The sequence below is a fragment of the Microcaecilia unicolor genome, chromosome 12, assembly GCF_901765095.1.
Source record: "Microcaecilia unicolor chromosome 12, aMicUni1.1, whole genome shotgun sequence".
Classification (NCBI taxonomy): Eukaryota; Metazoa; Chordata; class Amphibia; order Gymnophiona; family Siphonopidae; genus Microcaecilia; species Microcaecilia unicolor.
Window position 1 is genome coordinate 110696704 of NC_044042.1, and position 20068 is coordinate 110716771.

The 20068-nt window shown below is 42.2% G+C and overlaps 1 protein-coding gene across 1 annotated transcript in view; it reads right to left on the reverse strand.

Moving 5' to 3' along the window:
- Nucleotides 1-4888: 4888 nt before the first annotated feature.
- The window catches only part of RUNDC1 (RUN domain containing 1), a 78623-nt gene continuing 63443 nt past the window's right edge, over nucleotides 4889-20068 (reverse strand). The window contains exons 3-5 of the mRNA XM_030221236.1: nucleotides 10720-10918; nucleotides 6941-7054; nucleotides 4889-5923 (exon numbers count right to left, since the gene is read on the reverse strand). Of these exons, the coding sequence (XP_030077096.1) occupies nucleotides 5055-5923; nucleotides 6941-7054; nucleotides 10720-10918 (1182 nt within the window). The 3' untranslated portion in view covers nucleotides 4889-5054. The remainder of the gene's footprint in view (nucleotides 5924-6940; nucleotides 7055-10719; nucleotides 10919-20068) is intronic.

A 20068-nucleotide genomic window follows, 5' to 3' on the forward strand; every position in this document is an offset into this window, starting at 1 on the left:
TAGAGGCGAGAAGGAAATACACTTCCCCCTGAAAAGAGGGCAGCCTTTGCCAGCATAGCCCAGGTCTCAGATGGAGAAGTGAGCTGCAGATTGAAAATGCAGCCTGGAGAAGGGCACCATCAAGAAGGCTGAAAGGGCAGTCAAGAAGAGTACAACCTGGGAGTTCTGTATGGGAATTTGTCATGCAAGAAGGAGCCAAGATCCGGAACCACAAAGGCAGACAAAAACCTCCATAAATCAAGGGAACCAGCGTAGTCTGCACCACAATAGCCCGGAAATTGCGAAGACAGAAAAGAAGAAAGAGCAATCCATTATTGCAGCCTCTGACCAAAATGGCTGCCGCTGACTGAAGAGAGGTATTGTAAAAAAACAAAAAAAAAAAACAAAACACCAAAATCATTCCTGCACTGGCCCAACAGTACTGTCCCCAAACACAGGCAAACCCCCACACAGGCTGCTCAAAAGGAAATATAGTATATTTCCACAGCTGCAATAACCCGAACAGCACAAATTCAACAGAGGGGAAGAACGAAAGTTGATACAATTTTGCAGGCCTTACCAGTATCCACAGGCCTTCTGACTCCAATCAGGTGGCTGAATCAAGACAGCTACAGGAGCGCAATCACACTCTCTCCTCCAGAATGCCACATAAACAGAAACCTGCTCTCTTCTAGCATTATTTTTTTTTTAAGTTTTGTGAGGAGGGAGGAGGAGGAGAGGGACCTGGCACCACCAGGTGTGCCCAAATCAGGCACCTCTACTGGCCTAGACACCCCCTCCCCCCCTACAAGCACAAGTGAACTGGAACAGGAGCTACAGAAGCAGGAGAAACCATGAGCACGTGAGAAACCATCCACAGTCTTCTGGAGATAAAGAATACTGACTGACCAAGGAGCATACTGTCCTATGTGGCAGAGTTCAGTTTAGTACGCCATCTTCACCTGCTGGTATGGTCATAATCCACAAATCTCTGGATTCGTCTGCAGCTGATAAGGAATTATTACATATACATTTAACACCACTTCAAATAGGCAACATTAAGTGCAGTAATGCATGCTAGACACCCTGTCTTTACTGACATTGCTGAGAGAACGCTAGACACCCCCTCCCCCATCAATTACTGCTGAGCCTCTGCACTAAATGTGCATTAAGACACCTGTTTGGGAAATATTTTAACTGTTGGTTATTTTTGGTGTTATACTTTCTTTCTATAACCTGCTTTGATTTCTTTAAGGACTAAGCAGGATATAAGAGTTGGAAATGAAATGAAAAACCAAGTGCACTATTATTTGTTACATTTGTACCCCGCGATTTCCCACTCATGGCAGGCTCAATGCGGCTTACATGGGGCAATGGAGGGTTAAGTGACTTGCCTAGAGTCACAAGGAGCTGCCTGTGCCTGAAGTGGAAATTGAACTCAGTTCCTCAGTTCCCCAGGACCAAAGTCCACCACCCTAACCACTAGGCCACTCCTCCACGTGTCCCTTACCTCTAAGTTTTATAAATTCTGACCATGTTCCGTCAAGCTCACAGAGCAGCCATGATTAGTACGGTATCGCCAAACTGGAACCAAGCAATTATGGGATATCACAAATGACAACAAAAGCACAATATACAAACCAATTGGATGTGAGGGGTAATTCAGGGGAATTGCAAGGGAGCAAAAAATCTAAACTATGTTGATAAAATCTTTTAATACTTTGGTTGGAAAAAGCCAAGACATTAATATCTCCTATACATCCCTCTCCCAGCACAATTATCTTCCATCCCTCCGTTGGCTGCTGGCCCTGTTGTGAAAAATCACAAGTACAAAAAATGTGTGCTAAAATTGAGCATGCAATTTTTTTTGTCTGCATTACTGCATCAAGTGTTAAAAGCATGATGATAAAATGTTTAAAAACAAGAATAAAAAAAAAAAAAAAGGAGTGAACTGAGCTAAAACTGTAGTAAAGTCCTTTCATTAACCACTGACGTTAAAAACAGCAGTAAGAGGTGGAAGTCTAACTCGCATCCAACCACTGCATGAAAATCTGGAAGTTCTGCTCAGCCCAGGACCCCAGAGCCAGAGGACTCTGCCACATGACCCCCTGACCTAGCAACAGCTCCCACCACCCATCTAATTGCCTTGCACCCTACCCATTCACTAATCCAGTCAAGACATGAGAGGGAGTCAGGAGCTTACGGGGAGGTCCAGGGCAAATATCTTGTCTATTTTTTAGGCTTTGAATTACTGTACCTCTGATCCAGGAATCTACCCCATCTCTGGAGCTAGCATCATAAGTGGTGCTATGAAAGCATTATCCCTGAACCTGGAATTCCCAGAGTCTGTGGTCAATCCCAGACCTAAATTATCAGAGTCCACCACCCCCACACCCAGGAACTCCAAGTCCAGGACCACAGTGGTCCAGCACCAAAGATTAACATTAGCCCCAGAAATGTGAGAATTCAACCTCTGGCCCAGGGGTTCAATTTCAGGTGTTAAGGCCTTCAAAACCTTAATGCACTTCCTACATCAGAGAGTAAAAGCTAATCATGTAATTTAAATAGGATTTGCATGGAGGGGCACTCATTTTAGAGACTTCAGACCATGTCTTTTTGCGAGTTCAAAACCTTATTAAGTCATAAGTAAAGCCGAACTCACAAAAAGATCTAAATATGAGTAACGTGGTGTGCTAATCTCAGTGTACCTAATTACATCGACCGCTCCTCCCACCCCTGTGATTCTTTTCCCCACACAGCACACACAACATGTATTTGATTCCTGTCAATATTCAGCTGATAGAGATCAAGCAGGTAGTTCAGGGCCCTGTGATTTCAAGTGCAGAAGGCAGCCCAGAAGGGGCGATGGTGGCAGCAGCAGTAGTAAGAGCACGGGACCAGGGTCGTATTTAAAATGCAGGTGCCCTTAGGTAACTGGGGAAAGAGGCCCCTCAGAAGTTAGTGGTTGGGATGATCCCTTTTTTCCTCCCCAAATTATTTATTCCCAAATCCCTTCTGCTCCTGGCATTCCCCCTCACTTTGGAGTTGACTCCACTTCCCTTTGTGCTGGTATCTACCTTACAATGGCAGTGATACTGGAAGGAAATTTAGTTCAGGGCCTATGAGCTGTCATGTGGTTACAGGCCTTGTGGCACTCATGCTCTCTCTTCTCCACATATACAAGAACAGGGTGCCACAGGACAGATTATGTGATGACTTGCAGGTCCTGTGCAGAATTTCCTTCTAGGAGTTGTTGCTGCAAGGCAGGCCTAGAGGAGAATGCCAGGATGGCAGGCCCAGATGGCGGAATTTATCAGCAATGCCCACATCCATAAAAGTTTGCAAAGCAAATACCATTCTGATTGCTTAGAAATATTTTTGGCTCTGCTAAATTGTACCTTTAATTTGAAGAGCTATTCACCTGTTCAGTATCCATGTCTGTTTTGATCATTCCCACAATAAGTAACTTCCTAATCCCTTATTTGTCCTGTAACTATCCTGAATAGATTGTAAGCTCTGTTGAGCAGGGACCATTGTACACAGTGATGTGTATGTTTAGTAGTAGTATAGAAATTAGGACGATCAGTGCCAGTTTAAAGGCACCTCACTACCAGGTTTTCATTTTCCTGTAGTGGACTGGACACTGTTCTGTGGGCAATTATTTCACTGACTGTTTCACAACAGCACGACTTACATTCTTTGCTTTCAGTCCAATAATCATGCTTGGCTGTTAACCAGAAGAACTCCACAATCCTACATTCATTTTCACTGGTCTTTATAGCACTATGAGCAGTGTATCTCACAAGGAAAGAGGATCAGCATGCTCAAGGTTCCGCTGGCTCTCTGAAAGAGGATTCTGGGATCTTGAAACAGGTAAAGTGCTTGTTTATTACTGACCTTAGTCACAGCTTCCTTGGAATTGTATGTTGAAGGGAAAAAAAAACCCCACCACACTGTCTACATTTTGCTGCATCAAATTAGTCTTCATTTCAATAAATCTAGCATAGTAAATGTCTTTCACTGCATGCCACCTGATGGCATGCACTGGAAGTGAACGTAGGGTTATTTAACCTATCTCTGGAGGTGGCCACACGATGGCCAAGAAGCTAGAGCAGGCAGAAGTGTAAATATCTAAGAGTGGCAGGGACACACATAAAAGTTACGTAGGTACGTACGTTAAGTGGGAGCCTCGCCTGTGTCCCACCCCCTTGCAAATACACACTAAGGGGCCCTTCTATGAAAGGGTGTTAAGCACTTAACTTGCAGTTAATGCATTAAGGGCTTTATGATAGTCTGTTTTTGCACATGACTGAATTTTTCAGAACTTTTCTGTCGGGGGTGTGGCAGGGGAGGAGAGAGATGTGCGCGTTACATTTACCATGCACTAACTGGCCAACACAGAGTGAACGCGGGACCACTTACCACCTCCTAAACAGAAGGTACTGAGTGCTTCCACATTAATCAGGAAGCAGATATCATGCGTAAATGTAAACACAAGACCTGAAAAAAAAAAAATTATGAAACACCCCTTCTTGATGCAGCATTAGTTTCAGGCTTGCGGTGTGTTAAACTTCTGCATTTTAGTAGAAAAGTCCCTATGTAAGTTAAGCAAGTATTTGCAAAATAGCACTTGGGCAGAATTTTTCCATACGTGTGCATGTATATACCGTTATTTTAAATGTTTACGTGGTAACATGTATAAGTGTGGGTACCCAGGTTACAGAATTGTATTTCATGGGTCCAACTTCGCAAGGGATTTCTCTCATTCTGTGTCTACAGCAGTGGTTCCCAAACCTGGTCCTGGAAGCACCACAGACAGTCAGGTTTTCAGGATATCCACAATGAATATACATGAGAGACTTGTATGCAGTGAAGGCAGTGCATACAAATCTCACAAATCTCTCAGGAATATTCATTGTGGATATCCTGAAAACCCGACTGGTGTGGTGCCTTCAGGACCAGGTTTGGGAACCACCTTTGCTAAATATGATCCAAGGTCTTAGAAAACACAAAGCCACAACCTACTGCTCTTCACATACTTACCAATGCTGATACAAACTATAAATAAAGTATCATCAAAAAGCATCTTTGATATTCTTTAGCTGACGGACCGCTAGGTCAACAGGCAAGTTAAACTTTAAATGACTGAGCCGGCTGAGGATATTAAGGGCACTCTCAAAGCCACTGTTGGCCATGTAACTCCAAGCTTGGTAATGAGACTGAATTAGGAGGCCTGATTTACAGATCAGATTAATCCAGGAGACCAGGCGCTGCTCATTCAAAGCCATGCAGACCAGTGCTTTGAACTCAGAGTCAGCACTGCGCTTGAATGGGTCGTGCTCCGTCAGTACTGTGTGGATGGCAGACAAGAGGCTCTGCTTGGGGGTGACAGTGACGCTCCCAGACACTGGCAGGGAAAAAGACTGAGACAGTTTGCGAGCTGGGGATTCCACAAAGGCTCGGCCATTCTTAGCATTGTAATACTTCACAAAGAGTTCCCAGGGGTGCATGGACTGGGGGGCAGTGCTGAACGCAGGGATTAAACAGGCAATGGGAGCCATCACCAAACTCATCCCTTGTGAGGAAGCATAGAGCCCGTGGGCCAGCAAGTCCCGGATGGCTATAGCCAGTTCCTTCCTGACAGCCACCGTCAGTTCATCTCGCCCACCCAAGAAAGTATCTTGCCTGGAAGTGTAGCTGATCACGTGATCAGTGTGCTGCTGGTACTTCAGGGCCAGCTGTTGCACTCTGTGCACAGTGAATTCCAGTTTCTTAACTAGGGGAGAGTAGTTTTTGACAGCCTCGTCCTGCTGCCAAAGCCTGTTGGGGATCTGGCCCATGGAGCAACCAAACTGGCTGATGGCAAAGATCTGCAACACAGCCAGTGCTCGACGCAGCAGCTGCAGCCCCGTTTCTCGCATCTTTTGTGCTTGTTCCGGATTCACTGTTCAGATGCAGGGTGAAAAACAGAGAAAATGGTAATAATATTCATCTACTGCCATTAACATACAAAGTACTGTGCAAATTAATCTCCAAGGCTACAAAATCCAGTCTTCTTTTTCAGCAGGTACATTCTACATGAAAAGCAACAGTGCCAGAGACATTTGCTGCGTTATGGGTCTCTCAACACTCTGGTAAGTCAATTCTTCCAAAACCATTAAAAGGAAAAATATATTTTTGAATAAAGATTTTGGTTAGAAATTTTGTGAGGAATTGTAATAGATATTTTCTTAGAGAAAAAGAAAACCTCTGCCATTACCTCTTTTCTTGTTGAAAACAGGTCTTTGCTCTTGTTTTCTACTGAGATTGTTGACAAGGCATGAATTAGAAAAATAAATACAATTTGGAACAGGACTTATTTTAAAGAAGCTGCTAGAGAGCAGATTCCTAATTTACAGCTATACAGCCCCTACATTATTAGATTTGCTGAACTGCTGAGGACGGAGGATGAGGAGGAAATTCCAGGGATTAGTTTAACACAGGGGTTCTCAACCCAGTCCTCAGGACATACCTAGCCAGTCAGGTTTTCAGGATACCCACAATGAATATGCATGACAACTGGCATACAAATCTCTCATGCACATTCATTATGGATATCCCGAAAACCTGATTGGCTGTGTCCCAAGGACTGGGTTGAGAACCCCTGGTTTAACAGAATAGAGAAAGAATTGACAAAAATGACTAGGAAAAGATACACACTCTTAAAGGAAAACAAGATCCACCTGAGACTCTGGTCTCAGTTAGTGTGCAGAGTTCTATGTGAAGTGCCCTGATTTGCAGGGCGGTACTCTCACGTCCAGATCTTCAAATACCATTAAAAAGGCACATTCCTTCCTCAGTCCTACATGTGTGCAAAGTTAGGGGCCTCCAGCCCTTGTCTCTGCAAGGCTATAAAGAAGTCTCAGAGGAAGGGACTATTTGTGAAAGCAAAGATATACTTTTTGATTCTGCATTAATCTACCTTTGCTGTTTCCAGGGGTCTTCCTGATATGTGGCTTGGAAGAGCCACCTCCATCACTTTGGCCTGTTGAGCACTTGCAGTGCTTCTCCTCATTCAGGGGGCTGCCAACTTCATCTAAAAAGAACAGTGAGATGATTTAGGGCTGAAAAATAACTCTAGCTTCAGAAAGCCTCTCCTTAACTAGATCATTCATTGACTGCTTTTACAGGAGAGCTCGATAATGGAATGGAAAAGTGGATCAACCAGGTATTACATAATAGTGAGTTAATCATTACCACAAAAAGGACAAGTTTCATCTGATTTCAATGGTTTATGAAATGGCACTTTTGCAATTAGTTGCTCTTCCTTGCCTAATTTTTTCCTAATTGTTTTAAAAACAATCCCTCAAAATATTTTTCTTGTACTGCGATACACACTGATGAAGGCTCCTAATACTGGAAGAAAACTAAAGATTTTAAAAAACTAATAAAAGTTTAAATTTTAAGGCTTAATGATTTGATATACCGCCTATCAATTGAAAACATAAACAGTGGTTCACAAATTTAAAACAACTAAATCATTCAAGGGAAATGGAAAAAAAAAATAACACCACGTAAATTAAAACACATAAAATGGAAGCAAAACATACACCATTTCAGGAAAAATCTGAAACTCACGCAGAAGGACACCCACTTAAGGAAATTGATACAAAAGAAGAAACAAGAGAACAACAATGTGAAAGTTAAAAAAGTTCCAAGGTACTCCCTAAAGCAGCGGTATTTAAATGACTGCAAAACAGTGGCCACTGTCAGAGAGGGACCAACATGATGCAAAGTGAAGTGTTTTGCTTTTTTGATTCATTTTAAGAAAACCATGGGAAATATTAAAATATATAAAAACATTAGAATATAAAAGACCTGCTAAATCTTCCAGTTTCCCTCCATCTACTTTAAGAGTTTCTTCAAACTGCTGGATCTTCAAAGCAGTTTAATTCACAAGTGGGAGAACGGAATATTTAGCAGACCAAGTTGTACAAGTGAAAATTTCTCTTATACTGGATCATTCACTTTTTCAGAGAAAAGTTGAGAACTTTGAATTACTAGGTTTTTAAACCTTCGCCTGCTTTACTTTCCTCAATTAATATGTCATTAACTCCTAGAAACGTTTTACAAATATCTTCAAGTTGTTTATAAGTATTCAACTGAGGTGCTTCCTCCATTGCATAGAATATATTATTTGCCTAATTCTAAGAAACATAGTAACATAGTAGATGATGGCAGAAAAAGACCTGCACGGTCCATCCAGTCTGCCCAAGAAGATAAATTCATATGTGCTACTTTTTTATTTGTACTGTCCTCTTCAGTGCACAGACCGTACAAGTCTGGCCAGCCCCATCCCCGCCTCCCAACCACCAACCCCGCCTCCCAACCACCAGCTCTGGCACAGACTGTATAAGTCTGCCCAGCACTATCCCTGCCTCCCACCACCGGCTCTGGCACAGACTGTATAAGTCTGCCCAGCACTATCCCTGCCTCCCACCACCGGCTCTGGCACAGACCGTATAAGCCCCATCCCCGCCGCCCAACCACTACTCCTGATAGAGGATCTTCTGTGGTGGATGTTTCTTCAGACAGTCTGAATTTGACGGATATATTGGACACAGAGGAGGAGATGGTGTCTAGATCAACCCTGATGGTGACTTGTTTTCAATCACGATAAAGAAACTTTGCTTTCCCTTTATTTTAAGACTAAAGATTTAAACTTTATTGAAGGCAAAGTTTCTGTATTTCCTGATGTAGCTAAGACTACCCAAAGTCAGACAACGGCAGTTTGAGCCTTCGTCAAAAGGCTATAGATTTGGGCGTTAATTTTCAGCTGAGATACCCTTGCAAATGTATAGTTTGGTTAGATAATCATGCTTATATATTTTATAAACTACCTCAATTACACTTTTTTGTAGAAGGCAAAGGTGCTACGGATAGTGGGGTTTGAGTTACTTCCATTTGTGAGAGCTGTAATAATTAATGGGTGTTCACTCGGTCGACTTTTCTGTCATTTCCTGTAAAAAACAAAGTTGCTCTTCATTGGAATAATTGGGATTCTTGTCTCTCTTTAGTGGACTATATTTGAGCTCTATGGTTGTTTACGCTTATGAAAAATTTCATGTAAAATGTTTGTGGTATAAGGGTCATTATTCTAATTCAATTTATATTGCTGTTATATTGAAAACGCAAATAAAAAAAAAGAATATAAAATTAAAAGTTTTGTAGTATAATTGAAAAAGTTTTTGCCTACAATTGATTATGAAGATCTTGTCTGTGTGCCAAGATGAAGTCAGAGGTTTTTTCTTCCTGCTAATATATTTTTTCAGATATACATTGGAGTACTGCATTTTTACTATGAATATACATATTAAATGTAAGATGTAATTCTAGTACAATGCACAACATTCAAATTGAATCATTATAAGAAAGGTTAATATTTTGAATCATAGATTTAGACAGTACCGTTGCTGAATCAGATGGCTTCAGGTTTCTTGGTATTCAGTTTTAGGCTATGATCCCTCAACCCGTCAGCAACCCACTCTATACAGACATTACGCAGACCATTATCTGGTCTAGCTGGACCTAAGGATATTAGCAGCTTAATGTCTTAAGTACAGCACAGACATCAGAACTTATAAGTTTGACACTAGATTGTTAGCTAGATCAGAAGGGTCCGTTAGACTTCTTGAAAAATGGCCAGAGATTTGCAGCATGCAAGGAAGCCCCCAGGTAAGAGGCTACTGTTCAACAATGCAACCAAGAAAGGGAGCAGGCCATCGTTAAGGTGTTTCACAAACTGGGGCAGTAAGGGATCAAATTAAGTGGAAGCTTTCACTGAAAGCAAGATCCTAGACAAGGAAACACTAATGCACAAATTAAAAATGCCATAAGTGGTACCCAAAAAGGAGAAAATGACAGCAGGGCATGCAATACAATCTATATATACTGAACTAAGAGAGAAGTTGGCTGCCAGATCTGTTCTTCCACTGGATCAGACAGGTTAAGTCCATGAGACAAGAAGTGGCTAACACTTGACAAAGTTACAGAAAATGATTAAAGAAATCGTCAAAACAATCTAATGGAATAGCAGATAAAGTGGAACTGAGCCCTGATTAGAGCTGGGCCATCTAGAAATGATAATAAACTGTTTAGAACTAAGTTGGAATACTACATCAGCTTAACATGCTGAATTTCCTTTTTTTAAAAGAAAAGTTGAGTTAATTTATGACATAAACCAGTAACTAGGATATAACAAAGGAGAGGGAACGACGTACAAACTAAAGTCCAAACAAAAAAACAGCGCCACGGGCCTTTAAAAATAGAACAGTTCTTTAATGAATGAGCCTTGACAAAAAGACCCGACACGGGCTGTGTTTCGGTGACTAGCACCTGCGTCAGGGGTCACAGTGATGACGTGGAAAACTTGGGGAATAACTCGAATATATTCCTCTACAATATATTATTCCTTACCCCACGTCCCCAAGTTACTTTGTAGCTTTTACTATATGAGACGTGGGGTAAGGAATAATATATTGTAGAGGAATATATTCGAGTTATTCCCCAAGTTTTCCACGTCATCACTGTGACCCCTGACGCAGGTGCTAGTCACCGAAACACGGCCCGTGTCGGGTCTTTTTGTCAAGGCTCATTCATTAAAGAACTGTGTTCCATTTTTAAAGGCCCGTGGTGCTGTTTTTTTTGTTTGGATAAACCAGTAACTAACCATTTACTTTTATAAGATACAAACATACCAACCTTGGATAAAATTGATGAACATTTCTAGATCTCTTATTTGCGTCTTTAGCTGTTCCACCAGCTGCTCTTTGACCCTTGCTGGATTTACTATTTGAGCAATGGCAGCATCCACTCGCTGGCGCAGCTCTTCTGGTGACAGAGAGTCAATGTCCTCATTCAAATTCATGTCCAATTTCTTTATTAACTCATCTATGATCACCTACAGGACATAACACAGCAATCGACATTAGCAATGTCAGTCTTCAGCCTCAGATATCTATGAATATTCCAACATAGGGTGAAATCACTCAAATAGACAAACCCAAATATGCCTCGTAATTAATGCAAAACAGTACATTGATTCAGATAAAGTACTAAACAAGGGTGCATGGACCTTCAACAATGGACCTCAGCCTAAAGGGCCCTGAGGGGATCCATGAAAAACGAAACTCTATTTACATTAACTAGAGACAATCAACAATTTACAATGTCTATCACCAACAGTTAATTCTATCCAAATTACAGCTGATATTGGAAAGTAAATCATTCCTGATTGTAGCAACTCTCCAGACTTCTACTTGATATCAGGTGCCTTCCTGCTTTATTTTTATTTATTTTGTTACATTTGTATCCCACATTTTCCCACCTATTTGTAGGCTCAATCTGGCTTACCACAGTACTGTAACGGCGTTAGCCAGTTCTGGTATGAACAAATACAAGGTGGTATTGTGGTAGAATGAGGTTCATGTATGGTAATTACATTAAGAGGCTTTAGAGAGGAAGAGGGGGAGTTAGGATATGTCCATTACAGTCTTTGGTTATGTTATGTCGCAGGTAACCAGGTTTTTTCATGTAGGTTTGGTGGGGTATGCCTTTCTGAACAGGTTTGTTTTTAGTGCTTTCCGGAAATTTAGGTGGTCGAGTGTAGTTTTTACTCCTTTTGGTAGTGCGTTCCATAGTTGTGCGCTTAAGTAGGAAAAGCTGGATGCATAAGTAGATTTGTATTTGAGTCCTTTCCTGCTTGGGTATGGAGGTTTAGATATGATCATGCTGATTTTGTAGTGTTTCTGGTTAGCAGGTCAGTGAGGTCTGTCATGTATCCCAGGGCTTCACTGTAAATAATTTTAAGAACTATTGTGCAGATTTTGAAAGCAATTCATTCTTTGACTGGAAGCCAGTGCAGTTTTTCTCGGAGGGGTTTGGCGCTGTCATAACGCATTTTCCCAAATATAAGCCTAGCTGCTGTGTTTTGGGCGGTTTGAAGTTTCTTTATGATTTGTTCTTTGTATCCTGCATAAATTCCATTGCAATAGTCTGTGTGGCTTAGTACCATTGATTGTATCAGGTTGCGAAATATTTCTCTCGGGAAGAATGGTTTCACGCGTTTGAGTTTCCACATTGAGATAAACGGTTTTTTTTATGGTGGATTTCGCTTGGGTCTCTAATGATAGGTTCCGGTCAATTGTTACTCTGAGAATTGTAACCTGGTGTTTCAAATGCTTGTGGGTTTGTATGCATTGTATTGGGATGAGATGATGAGACAATGTGTTTTTTCTGTGTTGAAAAAGTTTTAGTTGGAATGCATTTGCCCATGAGCTCATGATGTTTAAGCTGAGCTTGATTTTCTTGGTGATTTCTGCAGGGTGTGTTTGTAGGAGATGTATATTGTGACGTCATCAGCGTAGATGAAAGGGTTAAGGCCTTGGATGGATAAGGCCTTGGCTAGTTGGGTCATCATGAGGTTGAAGAGGACCAGTGATAATGGCGAACCTTGCGGTACTCCGCAATCTGGTTTCCAAGGTGATGATATATTTCTGCTTGATTTCACTTGATATGTTCTGGTGGTTAGAAAACCCTTGATCCATTTGAGAATGTTTCCACAGATTCCGAAGTAATCTAGGAGTGTTAGCAGTATGTTGTGGTTAACCATGTCGAAGGCCCTGAACATGTCAAACTGGAGGAGAAGAATACTTTTACCTATTGCTATTTCTTGCTTGAATTTGGTTAGGAGAGTAAGTAGTACTGTTTCGGTGCTCTGTAGGGGGCGAAATCCTGATTGTGACTCGTGTAGTATTGTGAATTTGTTTATGTAATCATTAAGTTGTTTGGTTACCAATCCTTCCATTAGTTTGACTACTAATGGGATAGATGCTACTGGGCGATAGTTGGTGATGTCATTTTTTTTTTCTTGGTGTCTCTTGGTATTGGGGTGAGTAGGATGTTGCCTTTTTCTTTAGGGAAGATACCTTGTTGAAGCATGAAGTTTAAGTGGGATGTGAGATCTGTTATGAAGTGGTGGGGGGCGGATTTTATTAGGTAGCTGGGGCAGGTGTCCAATTGACAGTGGATGTTGGAGTATTTTTTTAAGCGCCTGGGTAACTATCGGCAGAGAGGAGAGCAAAATTTGACCAGATTCGGTCCGCTGGGGTTCACCAGGGGTTGGGTCTAGACCATTAATGAAGTTTTCTATGTCCATGTTGTCCTGAGGTAGAGTTTTGTGTAGGTTTGCAATTTTTTCGTTGAAGTATTTAGCAAGGTTGTCTGCAGATGGGATGTCAGTGTTGGATGTGATGACCGGCATAGTTTGTTCACGAGATGGTATACTTCCTTCATGTTTTTGTAATCTGGCCCAATTTTAGTTTTGTAGTATGACCTTTTGGTCTGTCTTATTGCATATTTGTATTTCCTTTGTATTTGTTTCCATGCATTGAGTGTGTTTTCGTCTTATTTTTTTCCATGCGCGTTCCAGTTTCCTGGATTGTGTTTTTAATTTAGATAAAAAGGATCTCTAAAAGTTACTCTCTATACACCACTATTAAAAGAATATTAATTTACTTTCTCTTTCCATTAAACTTGTTCATCAACTTACTACAGGCTTTTCCCTTGCCCCCACTTTAAAAGGGAACAGTCATACTGCCCTTCTGGTATTGTTGACAGTAGATGTTTTGGAAGGATAATCAAGAAAACATTCAGGTGATTTTTCGAAAGAGAAGGGCACCCATCTTCCAACACAAATCGGAAGATGGGCGTCCTTCTCTCAGGGTCGCCCAAATCGGCATAATCAAAAGGCAATTTTGGGCGCCCTCAACTGCAGTCCGTCGCGGGTACAACCAAAGTTCACGGGGGCGTGTCGGATGCGTAGTGAAGGCAGGACTGGGGCGTGCTTAAGAGATGGGCATCCTCGGACGATAATGGAAAAAAGAAGGGCGTCCCTGATGAGTATTTGATCGACTTTACTTGGTCCATTTTTTTTCACGACCAAGCCTCAAAAAGGTGCTCGAACTGACCAGATGACCACCGGAGGGAATCAGGGATGACCTCCCCTTACTCCCCCAGTGGTCACCAACCCCCTCCCAACCAAAAAAAAAACCAAATTAAAAAACATTTTTTCCAGCCTCTATGCCAGCCTCAGATGTCATACCCAGCTCCATCACAGTAGTATGCAGGTCCCTGGAGCAGTTTTTAGTGGGTGCAGTGCACTTCAGGCAGACGGTCCACAGCCCATCACCCCCCCTACCTGTTACACTTGTAAATGTGAGCCCTCCAAAACCCACCAGAAACCCACTGTACCCACATGTAGGTGCCCCCCTTCATCCCTAAGGGCTATGGTAGTGTTGTACAGTTATGGCGAGTGGGTTTTGGGGGGTTCAGCACACAAGGTAAGGGAGCTATGCACCTGGGAGCAATTTGTGAAGTCCACTGCAGTGCCCCCTAGGGTGCCCGGTTGGTGTCCTGGCATGTCAAGGGGACCAGCGCACTACGAACGCTGGCTCCTCCCATGACCAAATTTCTTGAATTTGGTCGTTTTTGAGATGGGCGTCCTCGGTTTCCATTATTGACGAAAATCGAAGTCACCCATCTCTAAGGTCGATGATCTCAACATTTAGGTCGACCATCTCTTAAGGTCGACCTAAATGTTGAGATTTAGGCGTCCCCGACCGTATTATCGAAATGAAAGATGGACGCCCATCTTGTTTTGATAATATAGGTTGCCCTGCCCCTTCGCAGCACCGTCCTTAGAGATGGGCGCCCTTAGAGATAGTCGTCCCCGTTCGAAAATGCCCCTGTCAATTAACTGTTACCCATAGATGAGATTAATCCTTTGAATTAGGCCCTACAACCAAACACTGCATCAGGAAGAAGAAAAAAAAACCTACACCCTGAAAGGAAAAGTTAAAATCACTGAATATACTACTACTTAACATTTCTAAAGCACTACTAGGGTTACGCAGCGCTGTACAGTTTAACAACGAAGGACAGTCCCTGCTCAAAGGACGAAATGTCAAGTTGGGGCAGTCCAGATATCCTGGATGGAGGTATAATGGTTATGTGCCGAAGGTGACATTGAAGAGGTAGGCTTTGAGTAAGGATTTGAAGATGGGCAGGGAGGGGCTTGGCGTATGGGCTCAGGGAGTTTATTCTAAGCATAGGGTGAGGCGAGGCAGAAAGGGCAGAGCCTGGAGTTGGCGGTGGTGGAGAAGGGTACTGAGAGGAGGGATTTGACCTGTGAGCGGAGGTTTCGGGTAGGAACGTAAAGGGAGATTTTATTTATTTATTTAATTTGTATCCCACATTATCCCACCTCTTTGCAGGCTCAATGTGGCTTACAATTCGTCATGGATACTGGAAATAGAAGAGAATATACATTTGGTTTTACAGAGGGTTTTGGGTTACATGGTGGTGAAATACATGGTTGTATTAAAGCAAAAGACATTATAAGACATTCCTATATATATGAAAGATTGTACAGTTACACGTGTTGATCTTTGTGATATATCTTGTCGAAGAGATAAGTTTTCAGTAGTTTACAGAAGTTGGTCAGTTCATGGACCGTTTTCAGGTTACGTGGTAGTGCATTCCATAGCTGCGTGCTCATATAGGAAAAGGTAGATGCGTGCATTAATTTGTATTTCAGACCTTTACAGTTGGGAGGATGAAGGTTGAGGAATGTGCAAGAAGGAATGTATTGCGTTCCTGGGTGGTAGTTCAATTAGGTCTGACATGTAGGCTGGAGCGTCTCCATGGATGATTTTATGGCCTAGGGTACAAAGTTTGAACGTGATGCGTTCTTTAAGTGGGAGCCAGTGTTGTTTTTCTCGTAGGGGTGTCACACTTTCATATTTTGATTTGCTGAATATTAATCTGGCTGCCATGTTCTGGGCTGTCTGGAGTTTTTTTTTTTAAGTATTTGCTCTTTGCAGCCAGCGTATAGTGAGTTACAATAGTCCAGATGACTGAGTACTAGTGATTGTACCAGATTGCGGAAGACAGACCTTGTACATAAGTACATAAGTAATGCCATACTGGGAAAAGACCAAGGGTCCATCGAGCCCAGCATCTTGTCCACGACAGCGGCCAATCCAGGCCAAGGGCACCTGGCAAGCACCCAAACGTACAAACATTCTATACATGTTATTCCTGGGATTTTGGATTTTTCCAAGTCCGTTTAGTAGCGGTTTATGGACTTGTCCTTTAGGAAACCGTCCAACCCCTTTTTAAACTCTGCTAAGCTAACCGCCTTCACCACATTTTCCGGCAATGAATTCCAGAGTTTAATTACACGTTGGGTGAAGAAAAATTTTCTCCGATTTGTTTTAAATTTACTACACAGTAGTTTAATCGCATGCCCCCTAGTCCTAGTATTTTTGGAAAGCGTGAACAGACGCTTCACATCCACCTGTTCCACTCCACTCATTATTTTATATACCTCTATCATGTCTCCCCTCAGCCGTCTCTTCTCCAAGCTATATAGCCCTAGCCTCCTTAGTCTTTCTTCATAGGGAAGTCGTCCCATCCCCGCTATCATTTTAGTCGCCCTTCGCTGCACCTTTTCCAATTCTACTATATCTTTCTTGAGATGCGGCGACCAGAATTGAACACAATACTCAAGGTGCTGTCGCACCATGGAGCGATACAACGGCATTATAACATCCTCACACCTGTTTTCCATACCTTTCCTAATAATACCCAACATTCTATTCGCTTTCCTAGCCGCAGCAGCACACTGTGCAGAAGGTTTCAGTGTGTTATCGACGACGACACCTAGATCCCTTTCTTGGTCCATAACTCCTAACGTGGAACCTTGCATGACGTAGCTATAATTCGGGTTCTTTTTTCCCACATGCATCACCTTGCACTTGCTCACATTAAACGTCATCTGCCATTTAGCCGCCCAGTCTCCCAGTCTCGTAAGATCCTCTTGTAATTTTTCACAATCCTGTCGCGAGTTAACGACTTTGAATAACTTTGTGTCATCAGCAAATTTAATTACCTCGCTAGTTACTCTCATCTCTAAATCATTTATAAATATATTAAAAAGCAGCGGTCCTAGCACAGACCCCTGAGGAACCCCACTAACTACCTTTCTCCATTGTGAATACTGCCCATTTAACCCCACTCTCTGTTTCCTATCCTTCAACCAGTTTTTAATCCACAATAGGACTTTTCATCCTATCCCATGACCCTCCAATTTCCTCTGTAGCCTTTCATGAGGTACCTTGTCAAACGCCTTTTGAAAATCCAGATACACAATATCAACCGGCTCCCCTTTGTCCACATGTTTGTTTACTCCTTCAAAGAATTGAAGTAAACTGGTCAGGCAAGATTTCCCCACAGAAACGCCGTGCTGACTCGGTCTCAGTAATCCATGTCCTCGGATGTGCTCTGTCATTTTGTTTTTAATAATAGCCTCTACCTTTTTCCCCAGCACCGACGTCAGACTCACCGGTCTATAATTTCCCGGATCTCCCCTGGAGCCTTTTTAAAAAATGGGCGTTACATTGGCCACCCTCCAATCTTCCGGTACCACGCTCGATTTTAAGGATAAGTTGCATATCACTAGCAGTAGCTCCGCACGCTCATTTTTCAGTTCTATCAGTACTCTAGGATGAATACCATCCGGTCTAGGAGATTTGCTACTCTTCAGTTTGCCGAACTGCCCCATTACGTCCTCCAGGTTTACCGTGAAGTCAGTAAGTTTCTCCGACTCGTCCGCTTGAAATACCATTTCCGACACTGGTATCCCACCCAAATCTTCCTTGGTGAAGACCGAAGCAAAGAATTCATTCAGTCTCTCCGCTACGTCTTTGTCTTCCTTGATCGCCCCTTTTACCCCTCGGTCATCCAGCGGCCCAACCGATTCTTTTGCCGGCTTCCTGCTTTTAATATACCGAAAACATTTTTTACTATGTTTTTTTGCCTCTAATGCTATCTTTTTTTCGTAATCCCTCTTGGCCTTCTTTATCTGCGCCTTGCATTTGCTTCGACACTCCTTATGCTGCTTCTTGTTATTTTCAGACGGTTCCTTCTTCCATTTTCTGAAGGCGTTTCTTTTAGCCCTAATAGCTTCCTTCACCTCACTTTTCAACCAGGCCGGCTGTCTTTTGGAGTTCCGTCTTTCTTTTCTAATTCGCGGAATATGTATGGCCTGGGCCTCCAGGATGGTATTTTTGAACAGCGTCCACGCCTGTTGTACAGTTTTTACTCTCTCAGTTGCCCCCCTAAGTTTTTTTTTTTTACCGTTCTTCTCATTTTATCATAGTCTCCTTTTTTTAAAGTTAAACGCTAACGTATTTGACTTTCTGTGTACAGTTACTTCAAGGTCGATATCAAAACTGATCATATTATGGTCACTGTTATCAAGCTGCCCCAGTACCATAACGTCCCTCACCAGATCATGCGCTCCTTCTCTCGTCGGCTCCTGCACCAGTTGCTCCATAAAGCTGTCCTTGATTTCATCAAGGAATTGTAACTCTGTAGCGTGTCCTGATGTTACATTTACCCAGTCTATATTTGGATAATTGAAGTCACCCATTATTATCACATTGCCCATTTTGTTCGCGTCTCTGATTTCTTTTATCATTTCTGTGTCTACCTGCTCATCCTGGCGAGGCGGACGGTTTAATTCTTTTTAGTTTCCACATTGAGTGAAACATCTTTTTAGTTATGTTTGTCGCATGATTCTCAAGTGTTGTCAATCAATGGGGACTCCAAGAATTTTTAGGGTGTCCGAAACTGGTAGGTTTAGTTTAGGTGTGTTGATGGTGGTGAATTTATTCTTATTGTATTGCGAGGTGAGTACTAGGCATTGGGTTTTTTCTGCATTAAGTTTCAGCTGAAATGCATCTGCCCAGGAATTCATGATGTGTAGGCTTTGCTTGATTTCGTTGGAGATTTCCCTTAGATCCTGTTTGAATGGGATGAAGATCGTTACATCATCAGCGTATATATATATATATGAGTTTAAGTTCTGATTCGATAGTAGTTTGGCCAAGGGTGTCATCATTAGGTTGAATATGGTTGGTGAGAGAAGGGATCCCTGTGGAACACCGCATTCAGGTATCCATGTAGCTGATGTAGCCGAATTTGATGTCACTTGATAAGAGCGTGTAGTTAGGAACCTCTTAAACCAGTTGAGAACGTTGCCTCCAATGCTGAAGTATTCGAGGATGTATAATAAAAATTCCATGGTCAACCATGTCAAATGCGCTTGACATGTCGAATTGTAACAGTAGTATGTTATTCCCGTTTGCTATCAATTGTTTGAATTTTGTCATGAGCATAACTAATACGGTTTCAGTGCTGTGACTAGCGCGGAATCCTGACTGGGAATCGTGTAATATTGAGAACTTGTTTAGATATTCTGTGAGTTGTTTGGTCACCATACCTTCTGTTATTTTGGTAATTAATGGGATGGATGCTACTGGTCTGTAGTTCGTTAACATTTTTGTTTGCATCCTTGGGTATGGGGGTGAGTAAAATGTTACCTTTCTCCAGTGGGAAGAGTCCATTTTGTAGCATAAAGTTCACGTGGTTTGTTAGGTCCATTATAAATTGTTGAGGGGCTGACTTCATGAGGTTGTTTGGGCATATATCTAATTTGCAATGAGATTTGGCGAATCTTTTAAGCGTTTGTGAGATAAGGTCTTCCGGTAGTATTATGAATTCAGTCCAGATCCTGTCTGCTGGGTAAACTCCAGGGTCAGGGTCTAGGCATTCTAGGAGTGCGGTGTAGTTGATGGGGCTGGCAGGTATTTTGAGTCGCAGTTGTATGATTTTCTCCTTGAAGTACTTCACCAAGTCGTCAGCTCCTGGTGTGTCTTTGCTGTTGTTGGTGACTGGAGTAGTATCTAATAATTTATTCACGAGTTGGAAGAGTTTGTGTGTGTCTTTGTAATTTGGTCCAATTTCAGTTTTGTAGTATTGTCTTTTGGTATATTTATATTTCCTTCGGAGTTGCTTCCAAGCGTTGAGAGTGGGATCATCTTTCTTTTTATTCCACGTACGTTCTAGTTTCCTAACTTGTGTTTTGAGTTTTTTCAGTTCTTCATTGAACCATGGTATTGAGTTCTTTCTGTGCGAGGTTCTGGTT